Here is a 23258-nt window from a genome sequence, read left to right on the forward strand (position 1 = left end):
GTTTCATCCGAGGGTAAACACTCGGTTACTAGGGACGGTATTCAGAGGCTAATTGTAAAGTTTCACTTTTATATAAGTTTTTAATACTACTTAATGAGAAGAAGTTTGTCTCGTTATATAGCTACGTTGAGTAGTTAGTGTGTAATCTTCTCATTTAGGATTCAATTTATGTATGAGCGCATTTTCAAACGCTGAAAAATAATTTTGTATGAGGCTAGATTATGTCATGAAAAATTTAACAAAAATTCACATGTCGTTAAAAATGCCAAGATATATAAACTTTTCTAAAGAGGTATACAATTTTTTTTTATTAGTAATAGATCTGAAATGAAAAAAAACGCGTTCTGGTAAAAGTTTTAAGATATTGAAATTTGAAATCTGAGTTAGGTTATAAATGTAGAATTAAATTAATATTTCAATGAATATGTGCTAGCTAGTAGGTAGAACAGCAAAATTTTCACTCAAGAGGTGGTTGAGCGTGCTATTTTTTTGGATATTGTAATACATGCATTTCATAAAATGGCAGTATGTTCAGAATTTTGTTAAATTAGCAAATCGATTAATAAAAATTATACCTCTTCAAAAGTCGAATTTGGGCAGAACACTACTAATGTGTTAAAAAATGTAGAATTCAAAAAGTTGCAAGTCTTTAGGTTTGAGGTTATGATGGAGTAAAGATTGGGTCTCACATAAAATGTATACTCTTCACCACAGAGATTGTATTAAAAGGGCTTAAAATGGAAATACTGACCCTCTGGCTCTTGAAGTATTGGAACAGTTAGACTGTTGGTTTCCAAGCACACGTTTTAAGGGGAATAAAACTTTGGGGAACAGATTTTGGGTAAGTGCCCAAATTAAAGTCTATTTATTCACTAGGCCAGTCAAATCGAGAAGAAAGATGAGGTGGCAGGCGAGACAAGTGGTAGTTCTTAACAGTGTTGTTCACAGCCTTTTTATTGTAGTCCTCTTGCCCTCTTCACATTCTTCGCCATACTGGTTGAAGAGAATTTGATAGTATAACGTTGAAAAGGAATTATTAATTTTGTTTATATTAACTTTTAAAATTGTAAGGCGGGAAATAAATTTAAGCGTAAATAATAATTTAATTTTAAATTAAAACTAAGAACGTGATGATGAGGTGGATGAATACAAAATGTATTTAACATGAACAATATTGATCAAAAATATAATTATATTGACATTAACAACACATTATGAAAAGAACAGACCTTTCCGGACATATTGCATAGTTCAGTGATACAAAAATCACTAACACTACGTTTCGAGATCTGCATCTGATCTCTTCGTCAGGTGAAGAACCTAACACATAACTACAATCTATGGCAAATGTTTGGAAACATCGTGTTTCCTGCACAATCCTTCCATCATAAAAAACAAACTTCACACAAACAAGAAATTATGGTAACATAGTTATTACTATATTACTATTATGATTTATATCATATTAGTGATAAAAGACATGAATGATTTGTAAAATGTCACAGTATATATGAGTTTACTTTCCAGTACGCCATCACAGTTTCCCCTGAAAAATATTGTATAGAACTTTCCACTGTAAATATAAGAAATAGTGTATAATATATTTTCAAACGTTTACATTTAAAATATGCCCAGCAAATTAAATAAGATATGTTGAAAATTAATAATTAACATCCGTTGCTAGGTAATCAATCATGCACGTAAAATAAGTAGTACAGGTTAAAGTTGACACAATCAAGTTCTACACTCACACATTCTTACACACAAACAGCACAATGGCCCTGGAGTGCGAGTGTTTCCCGCTCGATGACCCTCGCGTGATCGACATCCACATCGCCAAACAGAAGAACACAGGACCCAGGTACTGTACGGACACAAAAAAACCTGGTCTGGCGGACATAGATCTGTGCGAGATACAGCGCCGGTCACAAGACAAGCGCAACAAACACAACGACTACAGTTGTCATCTGAAGGGGGAGAAGAGGCAGAATCTGATAAACAAGATGAAGATGTTCCTAGATGACTACGATGACAGGTAATATATATTTGTGGTGTTGCTGTAGACTAGAGCAATGTCTTTGCTGTAGACTAGGGCAATGTCTCTACTCGGGCCACCAAACTCACAAAATAATAACGCTGTTAGCTGGTAAAAGGTAGTTCAAAAATTCGGCGCTAGTGCTCAAACATTCGATACCAATTTAGTTAGATTTTGAGTGTACGCAGATTTTAAACTCTTTGCTTAAAGTCAGTACCATTTCATTAAAACGAGCCCAGAAAAATATATCGACAAGAGTTATTCATAGAAGTGGAACTGGAATGGTGGGTTCGCTGTGCTCAAGAAATATAGGACGTTTATGCTTTGGTATTAGTTAAACACAAAAATGTCATACTATCCGTTGCAGGGCCTCTGACTCACATTGTATTTATAACTTTCTTGAATGCTGACATTGTCTTATATCCTAAACTGTTTACAGAAAATATGTAATATGATTGAGCACTATTCAATCTGTTTAGTTGACTGCTTGGATAAATGTACAGTTGACATTGAAGCGCATATGTTTTAAGGCCGGTGATGAACCGAGGCTCGAAGTCTGGAAAAGGAGGTGGGCGAGCTCTGGGCCAGACAGGATTCGGCCCCCTGATCAAATATCCCGGCTACGTGGATTATGACCACCCGTACTTCAGTGAGCCGTACAACAGTCTGCCCACACTGGCCTTGACGGTGAACCAGCAGCCGGGTGGTAACCCTTGTCCACCCATTTCCGTGGTGAGTTTAAAAATAGCTTTTTAGATTATCCGTTGATATAGATTAAGCACAATGCCACTGACTGAATGATCACGAAATCGTTTGAACCTCTAAAAAGATTCACGTGATATTTTGTACACACAGATTTATTATGTATTAAGACATCCGCAAATATTGGAGTCATACATGCTTGGTTTAGAAAGTCCAGCATTTAACTGTAAAAAGCCGAAAATTGAGTCTATGGAAATTACCTAGTAGCTTCTTCTAAGAAGCATATACCCTAACTGACAGCGATGTAAGAAACTAGTGAGCTAAATCATACGGAATTCAAACAGACTTCCACGTTTCACCTAATAGATGCTCAATAAGACATCGAAGTTGCTCTCCACTTACCATTGAATTAAAACACAAATGATATCTCAACAACTTTCAAAACCTACTGAACCAGTTTGCCATGATTAGAAAGTGGCGTTAGCTTGTAAGTGCTCATTAAAATATGCTTTTCTGTGGTGTAATACTTCCATTGACCCTTATAAAATTATGTAAGTCATGAAATATCTCTAAATTTTTCATCACATAGGATTTTTATAAGAAAGGGGGTTACTACCCAATTTTATGACTTCATCTCACTGGTACAAAATTAAACACGAGTACAACGAAACTTGAAACTGTGCTGAACGAGATACTGTGTTTTGTTACCTTATTCATGAAGGAATGCTATGTGCTTACTTAGGAATTGACTTTCTCTTCGTTATTCAATACACTGGCTTTGAAATTGGAGTATGTATCCTGTGGCAGTAGCAATGCTATAGCTTCTCTGCTTAACATGTCCTTAAGTGCTTATGAGGTAAATCGTTATTACTGATGTTTTCCAATAAATTGGTGTCCATGATAAAACCCGTATATTGCAGTGAGATGGGATAGGATATGAAGAGGAACACTTCCTCCAGTAACCATCACTATAACGAATGTGCTTTGAGATAATGGTGACGGTGAGGTGGTTTAGGGAGATTAAAAATGTCACAGAATGACTAATAACCTACTTCAGGAGTTACATAAAATCTCAGTAACCAAATAGGAATAGGTCCAGTTTGTTCATGTATGACCCAATTTGCAGTTGATGTAAAATTTGTAAATATTTTGAATTATTTATGATATTTATTGCACATTAAATGTTCAATAGCCTGTATTTAATATTTTGATCAAGCATATTTCGTAGCATATCAAGTTAAAAATATAAAGGGTATATTTTTACATTTAATGGCACCGCCCAATTAAAAGTTTTACTTTATGAAAAAACACGTTATTTCAAAACATAGTAACAAATAACATTACATTTGATGCTCCATTCAAGATTTATGTTTTATATATAGAAAAAATAACTTAAACGTTTAATCCATTTAAGTTATTTCCAAAGAATTAGGTATATTTAGATTGTTGGTTTTAGTGATGATGAATTTATATTTTAGAAAAACTAAAGTTACTCTCAAAAAAATATTTAAAACTTTATTTAATGTGTTAGTTTAAAATTGGCAATACCCGAATCATTTTTGTTTTTAAAATGTCTGTACGTAAGCCTTGATTAAAATTAAGTTTTTCGAACAGTCTTATTTTACAGTATTAGCTTTAAACTCACAATGACCAGTAAAATGCCAGTGTTTCAGTCTTGTTTGAGTAGTTAAGGGCAATTCTTTACTAAGGCCGAACATAATGTTGTGACCGTTGCAGAGGAACTGGGAAGAGACGCGGAAGCAGAGCCAAAATCAGACTCAAAGCCACCACACCCAGAGCCAAGGGGGCGCAGCCAGGGCCAAGGGTTGTCACTGTGCCCAGTGGCGGGGAGAGGCCGCAAGGTGTCCGGCGGCCAACTCTTAGTGACGTCTACATACACACACACACATCCTTGTTAAATACACAAAACACATTACAAATTTTGACTTTTCATATTACCGATATACGTCGGTTAAGCGGATAGGCCAGATAAGATAATTGAAGTTTCCAACAATGGCAACAAAAGTGCCAAGTTCTCAAGTAGCTGCTTTAGTCAAAAGCCCCTCCCCCGTAAGTGGCAGAAAATCTGATACATTACATCGCTCCTTGATTAAAACGATGTAATATATCCATTGCATAATAAATACCCTCGGCATACAGCAGTAAGCAGTACATTGACAATCCCAAATTATACAATTTCAATTGTAATGAATAATTGGAAACAGTAATCGGTGGTGCCTTCGACGCACCCCGCACTTCTAGTGAGAAAATACCCCTCGAGATAGTACCCATATTCAAATTCAGATCAAGTGAGCGCTTATAACGGTTATCTTTAACATTGGTATTGCTAGTAACATTTATGTAGTAACATAGGTAGTAACCTAATTTAAACCTACTTACAAATCCTAATATCACATAGTAGATAGGGACAAAGTGGCTTCCTTCTCACCGAAATCGCTTCATTTTGGGAGACAGAAAACAAGAACCGACCGTCATAGTAATAGAATGTAATTCCCACAGTAGGTTAAATAAAGTCTCTATATAATTATTTAGATTTTTGGGTTCTCGGTAAGAAAGTCTTCCAAAATTAGTGGTCTTCGGATAGTACCAAAGTACCAAATTCTGTATAGACATAACTAAATTGTCTTGTTTTGTTGCGCTTCCAGAACTCAGGATAACAGAATAAAAGACGAGTGATATTCGTCAATGATTCCTTTTATAAAGGAGGAGAATATCTTTACAACAATATTCTCTAGGGATGAACTCCCCCGGTAAAAACAATGTAGCATTTTAAATTAAATATTATTATTTTGATTAGAAAAGGACCAATTTTTATTAGTATAACCTGAGTATAAGTAAAATATTTTATTATATAAGGCACCACAGAAAACCGCACTGATAACCAGGTGCATTTCCGATCGGTACTTTCCTGACCTCAGATCAAGTATCAGATGGTCCAACTTCTCCGACGTCAGATCACATTGGACGATCTGGCACGTGATCTGAGGTCGGGAAAGTATCAGTCGGAAATGCCCCTGACCAGTGCGGTTTTAGTGACGCCTCAGTGCCACCCCGCACTTCTGGAGGAAAAGAAAAATATACAAGGTTTGAAAATAAATAACGTGTCTACAATAAAATAAAATTACGCTAAACATTTTTAACAAACTGACCATAACTACACAAACATTGAAAAGGACTTGGGAATTCTAGATATCGAGAGGAAAGGAGAAAAAACACAACAGAAGAATTAAACACACACACACACACACACACACACACACACACACACACACACACACACACACACACACACACACGCACATGTTTGCATATGCAGACGACACAGCGTTGGTCTGTTCAGCATATAACAAGGATATTCTGAAGATAAGAGTAGACAAAGATTTGCAAAATATCTCAGTGTGGCTAGTTAAAAATAAAATGCTCATTAATGTTTCTAAGGCTAAATGCATATCATTTTTTGATCAGGACAAAGAAAATACTGAGATATAAAATTTCTTTGGCTTTCGCTGTCACAGGTACTTGTGTATTTATAATTGTAGCTGTCCAATTATAGAGTTTGTAAATTATGTTAAGTATCTAGGTCTCCATATAGATAAATACTTAAAATGGGATTCTCACATAAATATTTTAGGAAAAAAATTAAATAAAGTAAATTATTCTCTTTACCATATGCGAAATCATCTGAAAGTTGATCAATTAAGAAACCTGTATTGCTCATGGCTAGAGAGTACCATGAGATATGGAATAATACACTATGGTGGAACTTTTCATACGCTGTTAAACCCTGTTATTGCATCACAAATAAATGCCATTAGAACACTATATGGAATAAAACGAATGGACAGAGTGAGTTACTTGTTTTCTGAACAACGTATATTAACTTTTAACCAGATTTATATTAGATGTAAATATACATTATATTAGATGTAATGTAGATACATTACATTGTAATGTATATACATAAACACCTAGATCATTTTAAAATAAAATAAAATGTTAGAAGTACCAGATCTGCAAACAGAATAATGTTAGAAGTTCCAAATATGAAAAAAGAAAGGAGCAGGCACCAATTTTACTACATTGGGCCAAAAATATTCAATAGTTTTTTTAGAATCTTTTGGAAATGAAGTTTATTTTGAATCTAAACCGAAGGTAAAGATGAAAGCCCGTCAATTTATTACAGATGGCTCTTGATGAATCTCATTGTTGTTACTCGCTATTGGATATTCATAGATTAATTATTGTTATAGGTGTTCTTCTTTATTGTTCCGTAATGGATGATTTATTGATTGTTATTAAGTATAGAATTTATAATTTATTGTTATTGAGTATTATATATAGTTTATTTATTGTTGCTTGCTGTTTTTTAATTGCTGGTTGTTATGCATTATTTATAGTTTATTTGATGTTAAACTGATGAAAGAGTTTATGGGGTAAGGTATTGGGTGATACATGTCAGCTTTGGAATGAGAATTTATTATTTATTGTTATTGAGTATTATATATACGTAGTTTATTTATTGTTGCTTGCTGTTGTTTAATTGCTGGTTGTTATGTATTATTTATAGATAAATAATGTTAAATTGATGAAAGAGTTTATGGGGTAAGGTATTGGGTGATACATGTCAGCTTTGGAATGTTGGAAAACTTTAGTGGTTAGTTTTTGCAACCTTGGCACTCTTAGACTTGTTATAGTGGTGTAGTGGAGTTAGAATGTATATATATATATATATATATATATTATATATATATATATATATATATATATATATATATATATATATATATGTGTATTAGTGTAGTAAAGCTTAGTGGGTATATTGTGTGTGTTAATTGTAATATGTGTATGTATAAAATCTGCAAGTACAACCAAAATGGACTGGCCGAATGTGAGATTTAATTAGCATTAAATAAAAATATATTGTATCCCGCACGCGCTATTGCGCATGGGACATGTGTAATATTGTAAACAATGTATTTTTTTGAATAAAGCATTTTTGAACTTGAACTTGAACACACACACACACACACACACACACACACACACACATATATATATATATATAATATAAATTACAGTAAAGATCCTCAAACCATTTAAAATAAAAACATGAATAATAAGACAAACTCACTTTTTGAAAAATATATTACATACAGAATACTAATAAAAATTACAACTGTCATAAATTTAAAATCTGTTTAAATGGTCCACATATTTAGTTGTTTATTATTTACTAGAAGTTAATGTATACTGTTGATGGTTGAATCCGAAACAAGTGTATGGTATTAAAATACTTTTTAAAAGGGTTTTAGTTGACTATTCATCATACTTATGTATTAAATATTCGTTAATTTATTTCAAAACGGATTTGAAGTATTTCTAAAATTTTGGGATAAAATTTAGAAATAGTTATATGTATAAATTATATTTATCTCAAACATCAATTCCAGTATAAAAAAACAGTTTTCTAATTCCTGTAAAATTTAGTTTTTGACACTTAGCTCCTTTCATTCTGACACTCTTCAAACATTAATGAGTATTACAGTATCCGATACAAAAGCAAAATAAGTGAAAAAATTGTGTTTTTATCCCATAGCAAAATACGGGTATTCAGCTAATTTTAGTATAACATTTAAAATAATTTGCATGAATTGTGTTTCTGAAATAAGATGGCTCTAATATGTTTTAGTTAGTTAATAATACTTGAAGATGAATTAAAATGTATTGTTTTTCGTGTATTTTGACTTTTAGTTTATTTATATAGTTTATATTTAAAACACGTTTAGTGCGTAATCTGGTATGTTATTGCAGATCAATTACAGGTTCTATTCTTTGTGTTGTTTTGCATACTGAAAGGAAATATGACTAATATGGTTCTGTAAAATAGAACTTAATTCAGTGTTTAATATTTAAAGGTACGCATTTATATAGCACTTTGTACAGTTTCACTCACACTGGCTCCAGCCAGGAAACCAAATGCAACGTTGGTTTATCTACGAATACCATGTGGTAAACAAAATAGCAACAATACTGTAATAACTTCACACAACATTCCGAAAACATTGTGCACCACAACACACACAGACTCACACACATCTACGTTTACTTCAAAATTACCAGTTCACACTCAACAGAATGGGGAAGGGTTGTTGCGGCCAGGAACGGGGGACGTCTGCCGCCGGGTCCCCCAGGAGAGCCGGGCACGACGAGGAGGTCTGCCATGGTACCAACGAGCGTCGACGAGACCTCCTCGAACAGTTGAAGATTTTCCTGGATGAGTTTGATGAGAGGTACCGTTCTGCAGTGTACCTGTTCTAATTTGATAAGTGACATTGGCTTAAGTTTAGGGATAGGAAGGTGTTGAAATGTAAATATAGGGCATAAGCATATACCGACCAACCACAAATTCAATGTAACCTACACATAGAGTAGAAGCAAAGTTCCAACCAAATATGTAAGGATACGTAAGGGTACTTTGGGATTATACCGACCACACCAGTATGAAGAACACAAAAATATAAATTTATAGAAACAAACATGATAGAACGAAAAAACAACTCTTTAATTACAAAATTACAAAATTACAAGCACTTCCAGGTATTGTGATCGGTATTGTTGTCGCTGTTATCTTATCTTTCTCGAGAATCCCGATTACGGCAGGCCGCGCCGCACGGCATCACATGATTATTTAAGCTTTTTGCACGGTACATAATTGCCTTTCCATTACAATTTAATTTATATTTCTGATCAGCCCTTCTAGAATTTGATATTTTACTGATAGGTACTATCTCGAGGGATGTTTTTCTTTCGTTCTGATGGCCGGAGGCACTCGCATTTTGGGTGGCAGAGTGTGATCAAGAATAAAAACAAGTTTGAGTGTTTTTTTTCAATAAAGAGTTTAGTTTTTGTTTGGTAATGTTTGTTTTTGTTGAATTTTTGTGTTTGGAGAAATGTAGGGGTAAAACACGGAAGTACAACAAAGCGACGCACCAGCTGAACGGGCGGCGAGACTCTGCAATCACATTATCTACTAGACCGCTCGACTTTGACCTCTGTCTGAGGATGGGGAGGGGTTTGCGATAAGACAATTCCTGTTTTATATTGACGAAATATTGTTCTACGCTAATCTAGTAATCAGTAGAAGCAAAATGTCAAATAACGATTCATGTCTGGGTGTGGTCGGTATAATCCCAAAGTACCTACGTAAGTTACAGAAAGTAAAATCCAACTCAGTTTGTATAAAACCTTTACAAAATGAATATCTATATACATATAACGATAAACCGCACATCGCTTCTGTATCATTAATTGTTACATTCAACAAAAACAAGAACAATAGCTTAAAACATATTAAGGAAATTTAAGTTTGTTTATAGATATCTTTTACTGGTCCTATCCCATTTTCTAAATTAGGACAGGAATACAAATGTCAAGATAGTAAACCTCACTTTGAGACTCATAGATCATCATTAAAAGCGGAATAAAACCCTTATACGCAAATGTTTGATCTTGTCCCTATAAAACATAGTTGGCGAAACGTTTACCATTTTGGAAAGACGACACTTTTTCTGGGAAGAGAGTACCAATTTTGTGAAGAAGGCGGATATTTTTATTGATGTTTTAACTTTAATGTTAGTTGTATATTGATCAGTTCCAGAATTATTTATTAAAATTCTATAGCTTTTGGCCATATTATCATATGTAAACATAAAATATGATTCGGGATGTGTATCGTTGAAGAAAAAAAAACCTAAATAATATATGGATTACAACTTGTTTTAAAATGTTATATTAGTGACAATCAAGAGTACGAATAGTAAGTAGCTGTGTATAAACAGGGGGTTAATACACAAGCGTCGGTTTGACAGTTTTTTGTTGTTTCTTACCTTCTTCCAGGCCGTGCAAAGTAGAGCCGCCCAGCAAGATGTCCGCCACGAGGCCCCTGGGCGAGTACCCCGAGTACATCAAGAACCACTGCCAGTCCTGGATGCCGCCCATGCCACGACCGCCCCTCATCTCCAGTGTGCAGACCCACGAGCTTCGCCCCACCGAGGACTACGACCGCATGAGTCAGAACGACTCGGAGTACATCACCTATGTCGACGTACGCTCCAAGGTAACTTGGCCTCAACAACGTTGAGGAGAATATTCTGAGTTTGTTCAAAAATTGATCTGTTGAACGATTCCAACAACATTACGTTGTATTTATTAGTGTGAAAGTAGCAACACGTTCCTCAACCAGTTCTAGATAATATAGGCTAAGTATAAGTTGAGCTTCCTATCTACAGGATTCATTGCTTTACGTACAAAGGGGAAGAAATTAAATGAAGCCTAATTTAAGCAGACAAAGGTAGGCTCTTATGACCTTTTCGTATACACTAATGTTGTATACCCTATTAAATATTAATTATATTTTACGTGAGTGTTAATTATTCGTTAAAAAGAATAAATTCTCAATAATACGAAAAAAATTCCAGTGTCATTGATCTGAAAACTGAATTAAACCTCTTATCTAATAGTTACAACCTTGCATTCACTATTTCTCACAAAACTTAAATCCTATTTGTCAGGGCTACCGTCGCAGTACCTCAGGACGGACCTGGCCAAGCGTACCTTTGCAAATACATCTTTAAGTGACGCTTCAAATGGGATCGCTGTTTGTGAAAGTTGTAATATGTGGTGGTTATGGTGGTGGAGGGTGGGGGGTAGTTCTTTAATCTGAAACCCACTCCTTTATAACAGTTTATCCAACACCGTAGTCCCGTGTTGAAGCATTCGCCCTAGAGAATACAAAAAACGAGTACTCCTTGCTCTCTTATAGGATAAAAGTTTTATATAGTTTGGGAGATAATATAGGAACCAGGCATAGTTAGAATTGATTGGGCCAAAAAATTAGACTCGTATTTTACATTCCTAAATATTTCACCGAACGTGGCTATGTGTTTAGCCCTTCTTACACTTTAAACATAACTTGTCTTTAGCTTTACAGGAAATACATGGGACTACTTTATCAGAACTATAAATGTATTTATGTCACAGATATGCTGAAGAATGACATACTATCGTCACATGTCACCCATGTCTCGTTATATTTGCTGAAGCCATCTCAGCACTTCAACCTTTTGTCAAGTGTCACGTTATTTGCTTGTTTTTCTGACTTATTTTTCAATCCGTTATTTGTAGATATACTTTTAAAAATATGCTTATTGCTTTCGTTCTATTGAAGCTGAAGGGAATTTTTAAATATTATGGATTCTTTGCATTTCCTGAACCCAAAACCACTCTTCGTTTGTAAGTACACAGATTTCCATTCCAAATATATACTTTTGCAAATGTATTTGTACGTTACGCTACCTATTGGGAATCGCTTTTGATGGAAGTAGTAGGTGGGGGAAGAGCAGCCTGTAATCAAAAATCCATTATTTGAAAAAAATTACTAAAGAACATTTTAAAATTAAATTAAACTTTGCATTAAAAAATTGGGAAAACTTTTGTTACACTTTTAAAGCAAAGGAAACTCAATGCATCTTAGAAAGGCTAGATAAAATAATTAATTTGATTTGTTCATTTTTTGATATAAATACTTTCATGTGGCATCCATTCACAGATTAAGAATAGGTTATATAATACATATTAACTATTGGGATCGCAGAACAAAGTGTTTCATAATACGAGAGCTATGTCCAACGACCTCAAAATGGTTGCTGTTTATAGTATATAAAAATATAATATAAAGTAGTGTTAAAAAATAAATCAATATAACCGAGTATCGAAAGAAACCTTCAAAACTCTATGAAGGAGTTATTAAATATACGAAAGGATTGACTTAATAAACCCGAAATTAACAGGCTTCTTCATGGGAACAAGAGGAACTAGGCCTATACACCATGTTCAAATCTCCAGGACATGTCAATCACGAATTACTGCATAGAAGGACGTGCAGACAGACAGACAGACTGTCCTTTGGCGTTCTTTCTTGGACCGAGAGGAATCTATACACAAGGTTTTACACTCTTGGGCCTTTCTATCAAGACTTATCACTCAGACGGACTGATAAGGAAACGCTATATCGCTCAAGAAGGCTATATTCGGTTTATAATAATGTGTGAACACCAAATCAGTGTTGCAAAATTCTTAATTGGTTCCAACCAAGTGTGGTATTATGGTACTTAAAAACATTTCTTGCACTAGTTCGTTTCCCAGTACGATTCGATAAACAGTTTTAAGATTGCGACTATTTAGACCTACCAACCGATTAATCTGTATCTGTGCAGTGAATATTATGTATGAAGAACGTAATTATAACTGGGTATTAATATAACGTAAGTAAAAACATCTACCCCTAAGGAACCCGGGCCCCGGTAAAATTTTCCGAAAAGACCGGTACGAGTAAGGGCCTGAGAGTGCGATATTTAAGCCCAAAAACTTCTAGTTGTGAAACTTTTGCCTTTTTACCTGTATTCAATTAAAACCCATTTATACAAGCTTTTCGCTCTCCAAAAGCTATATAAATTATACATTATTTTCTAATCTACACTTTACTGTTATTATTACGGTACGGACTCCGTATTCTTAAAAAGTCTTCAAATGGATTCTGTGGCAACGTACATAATAGGCTAAGCATTTGCTATTTAAGTATCGTCTTCATGTTGTACTTGTTCTTTTTTGGAGACGGATAATCCGAACACAAGGAACTGAACGTGCTGACCGTTCCCAAAGTTGTGTATACAGACTGAGGTAATTAGAAGTGTAGTACGATATGAAGACAAAATTATGAAGCTTTATAGTTATTATCGATACACATAGCTACCCAAATAGAAATCTAATAACAATAAAATAAGATTTCATAAATATTTTGTTGTGTTTTGGTAGTAAAGTTGTAGATAGCAGTATGTGTTGCCAGAATACCACGACTATTAACCACGAACTGTTTGTTGCAGCCAAAACCTACGTTGCACCCACGCTGTGACTGTGCTAAAAGGAACGGTCTGCAAGATCACTGCGAAAGGCCTGAGTGCAAGCCGCCCACGCCACAATGTTTGGCCTCCAACCCCGGTCCCTGCTGCCCGCCCTCCATGGGACTCACGGGTCGCGAGGCTGCCATGGGTCAGTCCCCCGGTTCCTCCGCTCAGTCCTCCGCTGTTCCTAAAAGGCCAGAACTCAAGATGGCGTGTTTCTGCAAGGCCTCTCCCTCAGAGATGCCATCGGGCCAGAAATACATCTGCTGTCCCATGTCTCAGTAGGAGGTCCTAGAATTCTACAAATAAATGTTATTGTTGGTAATTTTACAATTGTATTACAGACTGCCAATATACTCTCGTACATAGCCAAAAAGGTGTTTCATTTTAATGCACCAAACAAAATAAAAATATTAATTAGGTAAAAAAAAAAATGTGTGAAACACTGTTCTATAAATAATGAAGCTACGAACTCACAGATAAGCACAAATGGTTAGGACCATACAGTATAAAAGAAAACTAGGTTAGGATGAGCATTAGTATTATTCAGTTATCACACTAACATCAACAGCTTGCATGTACATTCAAGATTACTGGTTCGGGATAAAATTTTAACAGACGGCTTCTATATTACACATTCCGTACTCCATCGTTCACTTACGACTAGAAGAAAAATCGCGACAAGAGTCAAGACGTTGGATGGGTAAGATCCGTGCAGTTAAACCGAATACCTGCGGGAGAATTACTCTTATCTATGTGACACTTCAATTCTACATTTACCCATAGACCAAGGCAATTTCCAGGTTACATGTTATATAAGAACTATAATAACTCTACTTATTAATACATTACTAAACACTTATAAAAACTTATTATACCATTACTAACTATAATAACATTACTTATCTCTTACTTTAGAAGAACCATCGTGCCTCACCATGTTAAACTAACCATCTAGGTAGGTCAGTTATCCGGTTATTCAGCTATCAACAATATGACTTTGGGTAGTAGCTATCAAACTAACAATATTTGTGAAGAGAACAGAGACAACATAGCCTGTTGCGAACTATTGGATTGAAACTTTTGGAAGACGTGGACCTTACCTGAAGTAACTTATTTATAACAGCAAGGGACACTATATGAACGCTACCTAGCTCATTTCTTGTAGTAATAAATTTGCTACATAAGCAACATACGTACTCAAAATGTCCAAATAATAAAAAAATTAATTTACTACCAAAAATACAGTGTTTGCTCTTACCTTCGCAGGAAACGTCAGCCCAAGAGCCGCTCTTTCTCGGGATAGATTTCCGCCTCAATTTCAAGAAGGTTCCTTGGTAAATGCTCAGGAACTCAAACAATCAGGAGGTTTAGGCTAATCTGTAAATTCAGGAGCCTATAGTTGTGTTAACAAAGCAATTATGTTCTTAATCAGACTTGTTTTAAGATTCGACCTTGCTGGAGAACGAACAATGGTAGAGTGTAAGTCTACTACAACATAGGTATTTACATAGTAGAGCTGAAGCCCAATATTGGTTCGAAACAAAGTATAATCGAGCACAATTACGCAATCAACAATCCTCTTAGACTGAAATCCATATTTTAGAGATAATTAGTAATATAGAATACTACAATTTGCATTAAGATACAATTGTGTTCTGAGATTTGTTTGAGGGAAATCTCTTTGTACTGAGTAAGTTGGTATACCTGACAAGATTTAAAAATATAAATAAGCCCGACAATAAGATACCACATGTTCAGTTAGACACATTCATACATTTCACACCACACCACAACAAGAACACTCCAGTTTACATTCACACGAAAATTATCAGTAACATTCACAAACACAACATGGCAGGCAAGTGTTGCGGCCAGGAGAGCTACGGTCGGGGTCAGAGGCCAGCGGCAGACCGGCGACAACAGCTCATAGCCCAGATAAAACAATTAGTAGGCGACATAGAGGCCAGGTAAGTCACTGCGTTAGCTGTAACAGTTCTAGGATCAATTCATAATTCTATACTTAGTTCGGCATTTAATATACCGTTAACATTACACGTTAATATACCGTAAAAGTTACACATCCTCTTTTCTTAAAATCTGTCTTCCAAAGATTATCGCTAATTTTAAAACGTTTTGAAGTAGCTTAATTTTTGGGTTGACGTAATATAGTTCCTCATTTATTAAAATAAAAACCGCGTTGAATATTATGGAGATTTCTGTAACGTATAAATTCTTTATAAAACTTCAAAATTAAAATTTTTACATTTGCAAGTTTTGTTATAAAGATTTAATTTTGTTCCGAACGGCAAACAAAATATTATACTGTAAAGAAAAATGTAAAAAAATATAGTTTAACTTTCATTTTAAATTTTGGTAAAACGCAGATGAATGTACACTGTTTTATAATACAGGGTTATGAGTACAAAATAATATTTTATATAAACAGTAATACATATCTTAATGTTAACTTACATTTAATAAACATCTAAAGTATGGTTATTGATGTACAGAAGATATCTTAATATTAAAGCTTTGCTTCTACTACCCTGTTGCATTTCTTAGTGATGTCTAGTTGATTAGCATTTGTTTTAGATTAGGTAAAATTCATCAAACATCGTCTCGAGATTAGTGTTGTCATATATACAGGGTGTTTTACGAGAGGTTGACACAACGTCAGGATATGGTAGTAGACACAAAAAAGTTCATATGAACATATGTGTTATATAGGTTCATTTAGTGTATGTCTGTCCGTATGCGTTTTTATTAAAAAACCGTATCTCAGAATGCGTAGGATCAAATAACATGAAACTTGGCTGTTATGTTAAACTCATTTCCATATTATCAATTTCCATTTCAAAATAGTGGCATTTAAAACTTTTCAAACTTTAATATATAAAAAAAAACTGTTAATTCTACTTAAAAATTGCAAGAACAACAATTTATTTAAATTTTAATAACATCACTGACAATAGCAAATTTAATAAAATCGGCTGAGAAATAAAATAATTAAATCAATTTTATTTGGTGAGTGTTGATGCTCTCTTACATTTGGAACGTATAATTTTAAGTACAGCTCCTAATCAATTGCATGTTATTTATAGGTCTTTGCATTACAATAGTTGTTTTTAAATAAAATAAAACATGTTTATGGATAAGAAGTTTTATTTTTACATACAATTTACATTAGGATTTAAAGTTACAAATGCTACTCAATGTGATGCCCTCTCTCAGCAATGCATGCTTCATTTGGCGGTTTAAGGAATTTTTGTGGTCTTTCATGGATCCCAGGAGTAGCACTGATGCTGTTACATCCTCCTGGCACATGGAGCAATTCTTGCACATCAGGAATCTGTTTCATATACCTCTGTTTGTAATTGAAGTGTATCTATGATTAACTCAGGCAGCCTTAATTTTTAAAGTAATATTTTATAAATTACTTTTGCGATACAATGTTTTTAACTGTCTATAGCAAATAAAGAACTATTATTATTATTACTGTAGATTTCAGGTCATTAAAGGCGAGATACCCATGAATTCTTAGTGACAGTACTAATGAGAGGAGGGAAGGTATTGTCATTTCTTCATTACAATAACAAGATTCGTAGATTCGTTGCAGCGGATTGTAAAGCACTTTATACCCAACAAGAGGTAACTCGAAGACTGTTACGATGAGGTGTTCCTAAGCACCATTGATCTAAACAGTAAATTGTAGAGTTGCAATACATCAAGGCTTGAATCTCTGTAGCCTCCGATAATCGGGAACCCTTTATCGAATAAACATCCCCTCACTGTTTTGTTACTCAAGACATGGAATTTCGCAGCCTGCTAGAGATGTTTTCGGAAACACTTAATATCGGTAATTACCAAAAGCATCGTTAAGTCAGTAATTGTCAATGTGGCGAAGGCAGTGATGACCTGTAACAAAAAAGGTGTGGCCAAGAAAAGGTTGTATTACAAAATTATGTAATATCATACCAGATAGAAATAATGACCTTGTTAGAAAATCCTTTCACAATAAACTATTCCATTTAAATGTATTAAACTCTTAAGAGCGAGGTCTCAATCAGGAATGGAACTGGAAACTCCTAATAGAGCTGACAAAGAAACAAAATTTGATTGAGGTAATTTCTAATGTCAGTAATGGTGATTTGAGCACAATCCTTGTATCGTATTCTTTAGATCTGCTTGCCTTTCAAGCCAAAATTCGTGTAACTCTCAAATTGGCTTGACTGGGGAAAAAGTTCTGTACTTGGACGAACATATCTGAGAGCAGTAGTCATTACTGAGAAAATGTATAGTGCCGCCCTCTTATAATATTTGGGCCAAAGATGTTACTTAGTCTCCGATATTAGTGTTAAATATCCCATGCAGTACAACAACGTCCATAGCTGACATTACACTAGCAACTGCTTAAGACTAAGGTACAGACACAACACTTCAGTACATGGCTAGCATACCCAGTGTGATTTATTCAATATACGTCTCTGTACTGGCGTTATGTCTTCTTCTTTCCCATAAGTCAACCAGCTGAACATCTGCGCCGTAGCAAGTTTCACTATAATTGTTCATACACTGGGTATTATACTTAAAGTAATAAATCTCTATGATCATGAGTAGATTCACTTATAGCACTTTTCAGTTGAACGGTAACTAGTGCTAGTAAGATGTATGTTATGTATGGCAGCGAGAACCGGCAGGGGAAGGGCGGGAGTCGGCGTGGACACGCGGCAGCAGCGGTACCGATGGGGATGCGAGACATGGAGGATGAGTGCAGAAAGTACCGCAAGAGGAAAGGGTGTACACCGCCAACCATCACTGGCATATCGGTGCACGAGACCAGACCTACCAGCGAGTACAGTCGCATGCAGTACGAGAACAGGAGCCAAGTCACGTACAAGGATGCCGCAATACCAGACAAGTCAGACCCTAGGGTAAGGATACTGCATATATATTGACCTACTACAACTTTGTTCTGACCATGATAACAATAAGTAGACTGCACTGTAGCTACTAATTGTATATAAAGAGTGTGTTTTAGCCGTCGGCACCCTGGGACCTGCCACGTACACCTAGCCAAGAGCTGAGGGCCGGTAATCCCTACAGAGACTGCGAGTGTAAGAAGAGGAACGGGCTACAGAAGGACTGTCTACTGTGTAGCTACAGGGAGTATAGAAAGTGTGTGTTTTAGCCGTCGGCACCCTGGGACCTGCCACGTACACCTAGCCAAGAGCTGAGGGCCGGTAATCTCTACAGAGACTGCGAGTGTAAGAAGAGGAACGGGCTACAGCAGGACTGTCCACGTTGGGATTGCAATGGGAGGCCACAGTGTGTGGCCACTAATCCTGGACCCTGCTGTCCGCCCTCCGCTGCCCGGAAACCTATAAGAGGTGACCGGCAAAGCCAGACCGCAGACTCGCGCAAGCAAGGTGGAACTCCTAATCCGGTGAGTATCTGAAAACTTTCGTTGAACTGCCGGAACAGAGACTAGAGATTAATATGTATCGCACTTTGGTTCTCTGAGCTCCAACTAAAATTATAGACTTTTTTTAGATTTCTAAGAAATTTAATCAGATTGCATGTGAATAACGTTCTATTATGGGTACTAATAAGAGAGCTGTGAAGATCTAAAACATGAGACAAAAAAACCAGTTTCCTGAGCGCAGTGATTAAACGGCACAACCAAATTAGTAACTAGGTAGATTTGTTGGTCTTGTTATTATGCACAACAGTGTCAATTTAATCTTTGTTGTCTCTCTTATAGTTTCCTTTAGTGTGCGTAAAGTTTGGATCACATCGTACTGTTGTATATCGAAGAGGACTTACGTATTGTTTTAGTATCTATTCAATTTTATATGCCAGAAATCGTAATGATAAGTAAAATCAAATATTCAAAGGAAACGATACTTTATATGCAGTGTTATAAGTTGGAGAAGGGCGAGGAAGAGCGGAAGCGGAGGAATATCGTACAATGTTCTATTTTGAAATTTTATTCTAAATGCATGAACAAATTATAAGGACGTGCTATTTCTTATTAGGAACTTTATGAAATAAATTTAACAAGATAAACCAGGTGTTGCCAAGATAGTGGTACCAACGAGATTTGTCCGTTGTCATTTTAAATGCTTGGCCGTTATTGATATACTCAATGACATAGTTTGGTAGGAAAACATTAGTGGCTGTTACATATTATTCTTTTAAAGTTTTATGATGACAAATCAAAAGAAAAACTTACAAATAGTTATGTGAGACTCAAGGACCAACAAGACCTTCCTATTCTAGTTCTATTTTTTAAAATTAAAATTGGTTTGCTGGTGGGTGCTTCCTCACGTAATTTCCTAACAAGGGATATCTATTACCGAACTAACGAAATTAATCAGGTCTAAGAGAACTGTAGAGCACAATCCCGTATCGAATTGCGTGTAAGATATACGTAAAACACTCAATTCCTTGAAATTTGATCATACATCGTAACTACTTTCCGAAAAGGTGTTTTTATTTGGAGAAATACAAATTTTAAAAGGTGAATTCTAGGGTACACAAATGTAGAATAAAAATATAGTCTACTTAGATATCCAGGCTATGTCTCTGTTTGCAGTCCATTATTGGCATTGGACAATTTGAAGTTATAACAGGATTATGTACATTGGCCTTCGTTAATTGTTACAGTAAAAGGAACACAGCATATCGAAGACTAGTATCTGCCCTCTTTTTCAGGTGTTAAATTATAAAACACAAGTTTAAGCTAGCGAAACAATTCAGCAATTTAACCACACAATGATGGACACATAAAAGTGAAAGTTACCAAAGACATTACGGGCGATCTCTTTATTCTGATCGTTCTCATGGGCTTGTTGTGAGGACCTTATAAAACATAATAAGAGGAAGAGTCGATACAGTACAAGGTTGATGGTACTGATAGAATGTACGACGGTCACGAACATGATTTGAATGTGCGTTGTCTCTAACTCAGATCCAAACGGTCTTAGACTCGGCCATCTGATATCCTATTGCTAATATTCTTGTTTACTTAACGATGGCAAATGTTCGTAATATTGTTAAGTAGACCATATTTTAAAATGTATCCGGTGAGTTTATATACAATTTGTACGATTGTAACAAGTTATCAACTCGTAACAGCAATCGGTTGAAAATTACATTATCGAAGGGTGAACCATCTTAGGATGTTTGTGTCTTATGTTTCTGGCTGGATACTCATATGGATCTCATAAACGATAGTTCCTTAGATTTAATTATTGGGTTGCTGTATTTAATACACATTAATTACGAGCACATGTACAGTACGGAGTAATATATTAAAATATTATTTTCCTTTATGGCTGATTGAACAATTGAGGAATTGTATACTACATACATATGTTGATTTCTTGTCCTCAGTTTAGTGTCTAACACATCTATTTATCTTTTATCCAAGCTGTCGCTTGTATTTAGCAATGGATGCCTATTGAGAATATTTCGCTTAAAATGTTGTGTATATTGCCACTCAGGTAGTAAAATATCACAATAATGTCAGAATGACACGTAGTTGTGGCTGACCCATCCAGACGTATAGTGTTTAAATCCCCTTTTCGTCTTGCACATTCATTTGGTAAGGAATTTTATCGAACAAAGCGTACTGTTCTTTCGAATGAGCTTTCTTGAGAGTTTTTCAATGGTAGACGTATTTGTTTGTGGTAAGGTCAATGTTGGCAACATTGGGGTTACATAACACCTGATACCACAGAACCAACAATTTGATTTTGTTTCATTGCACTGACAATCCAACTTGAGTCGACTGAGAGTGTCACATCACCTAATACCATAAATCACACATCCGTCAGGTTCAACATATCAGGATGGCATGAGAGTACCCTATCACCGAAATCCAACTTGAGACGGCTGGTATCAGGATGGCTTGAAAGTACCATATCACCGACAATCCAACTTGAGACGGCTGTTAGTGTCACATCACCTAATACCATATCTCACACATCCGTCAGGTTCAACATATCAGGATGGCATGAGAGTACCATATCACCGACAATCCAACTTGAGACGGCTGTTAGTGTCACATCACCTAATTACATATCTCACACATCCTTCAGGTTCAAGGTATCAGGATGGCTTGAAAGTACCATAGCACCGACAGAATCACTGCCGTGCCTCAATTTATAGCATTGGATGCGTTATCTGTACTTTAATTAATACAATCAAGGATAATGTGGACTGTTTTGCCACGAATACTGAGTACTTTATCACAACATAATTAATTTTAACATTTTTAACACTAGCTACCTGTACACATTGTTACCAATTGTAGTTACTACCGAGTATGTTACTCGTCCTGTTCATAGATGGTGTGTGTGATCCCGGCCGTAGCTCAGACACCCCAGAGACCGCCACAGCAGCCCCAAGTAGTCAGCGAGGAGGTCATTGGCATTTTTCTGGTCCCACCCACTCAACTGGCCCCTCCTACACCTCCTCAAAGCCCCGCAACACGTCCTGCTCAAACTTCCACCTGCTGCAACAGTGGCACCAAATACCTGTGTTGTCCTGTGTAATATATTATAATATTAGTTCAGTAAACATTCATGCACAGTGTACATATACTTTATTCATAAATACATTAGTTTTAAATGCTCTTGTATATTCAATTGCAAGGAACGAAGAAATGTTAGATTATGACAATAATCTAACCTCGGTATCTCAAAACTGCAACATATATACAGACTGAAAATAAAACTTCACAGGAAACCCTTCACTTATTTAAGAGGGAGTTTATGGAAAAAGTTAAGTAGTTTTTAACGATTTGTGATCTGTAAATGACTTTCTAAAATGAAATATAATTTACTAACATTAAATGTTTCTTAATAAAGTATTACTTAAGGAAATTCAATTTTCATCAATAAAAAGTGTAATTATTTTTAGTTTTCTTTATTGCACATATAGTAAACATTTCGTATTTTACATTCAACCGTTTTTCACAATACAAAGGGCCTGATTAGGCCTACAAGATGTCCCCAAATATTATTTTATATGTAAATGACTTAAAACTTAAAAGTTATCTTAATTCTTTTCTACATATTTTCCCTGTATTTAAGAAAGATATTTTAAATTAATAACACTAAATATGTTTTTTAACAATGCAAATTTTTTACATTTAACCTAACGGAACGCCTACTATATGGATTCTCACTCTGCTACTGATGATACCGATACACATTAGTTTGAGCTATTCTGGTTTTTTATTCTGATTTCTTAAAGTTAATTCGGTATTAACCTATCCGAACGCCTACTGTAGGATTCTCACTCTGCTACTGATGATACCGATACACAGTAGTTGGAGCTATTCTGGTTTTTTTATTCTGATTTCTTAAAGTTAATTCGGTATTAACCTATCCGAACGCCTACTGTAGGATTCTCACTCTGCTACTGATGATACCGATACACAGTAGTTTGAGCTAATGTGGTTTTTTATTCTGATTTCTTAAAGTTAATTCGGTACTAACCTAACCGAACGCCTACTATCTGATGCTCACTCT

The 23258-nt window shown here is 35.4% G+C and overlaps 2 protein-coding genes across 2 annotated transcripts; both read left to right on the top strand.

Moving 5' to 3' along the window:
- The first annotated feature begins 1692 nt into the window (after positions 1-1692).
- Positions 1693-22319, top strand: LOC124355782. The gene is made up of 11 exons (XM_046806936.1): positions 1693-2035; positions 2566-2767; positions 4475-4620; positions 7156-7191; positions 8893-9048; positions 10655-10874; positions 13699-13997; positions 15432-15686; positions 18404-18650; positions 18908-19162; positions 22071-22319. The coding sequence occupies exons 1-11, from the start codon at positions 1776-1778 to the stop codon at positions 22275-22277; spliced, it is 2283 nt and encodes a 760-aa protein (XP_046662892.1). The 5' UTR covers positions 1693-1775; the 3' UTR covers positions 22278-22319.
- Positions 8787-14092, top strand: LOC124354650. The gene is made up of 3 exons (XM_046805273.1): positions 8787-9048; positions 10655-10874; positions 13699-14092. Exons 1-3 carry the CDS (start codon positions 8894-8896, stop codon positions 13999-14001), a joined length of 678 nt encoding a protein of 225 aa, XP_046661229.1. The 5' UTR covers positions 8787-8893; the 3' UTR covers positions 14002-14092.
- Positions 22320-23258: the final 939 nt, after the last annotated feature.

Source organism: Homalodisca vitripennis, chromosome 2 (assembly GCF_021130785.1).
Source record: "Homalodisca vitripennis isolate AUS2020 chromosome 2, UT_GWSS_2.1, whole genome shotgun sequence".
Lineage (NCBI taxonomy): Eukaryota > Metazoa > Arthropoda > Insecta > Hemiptera > Cicadellidae > Homalodisca > Homalodisca vitripennis.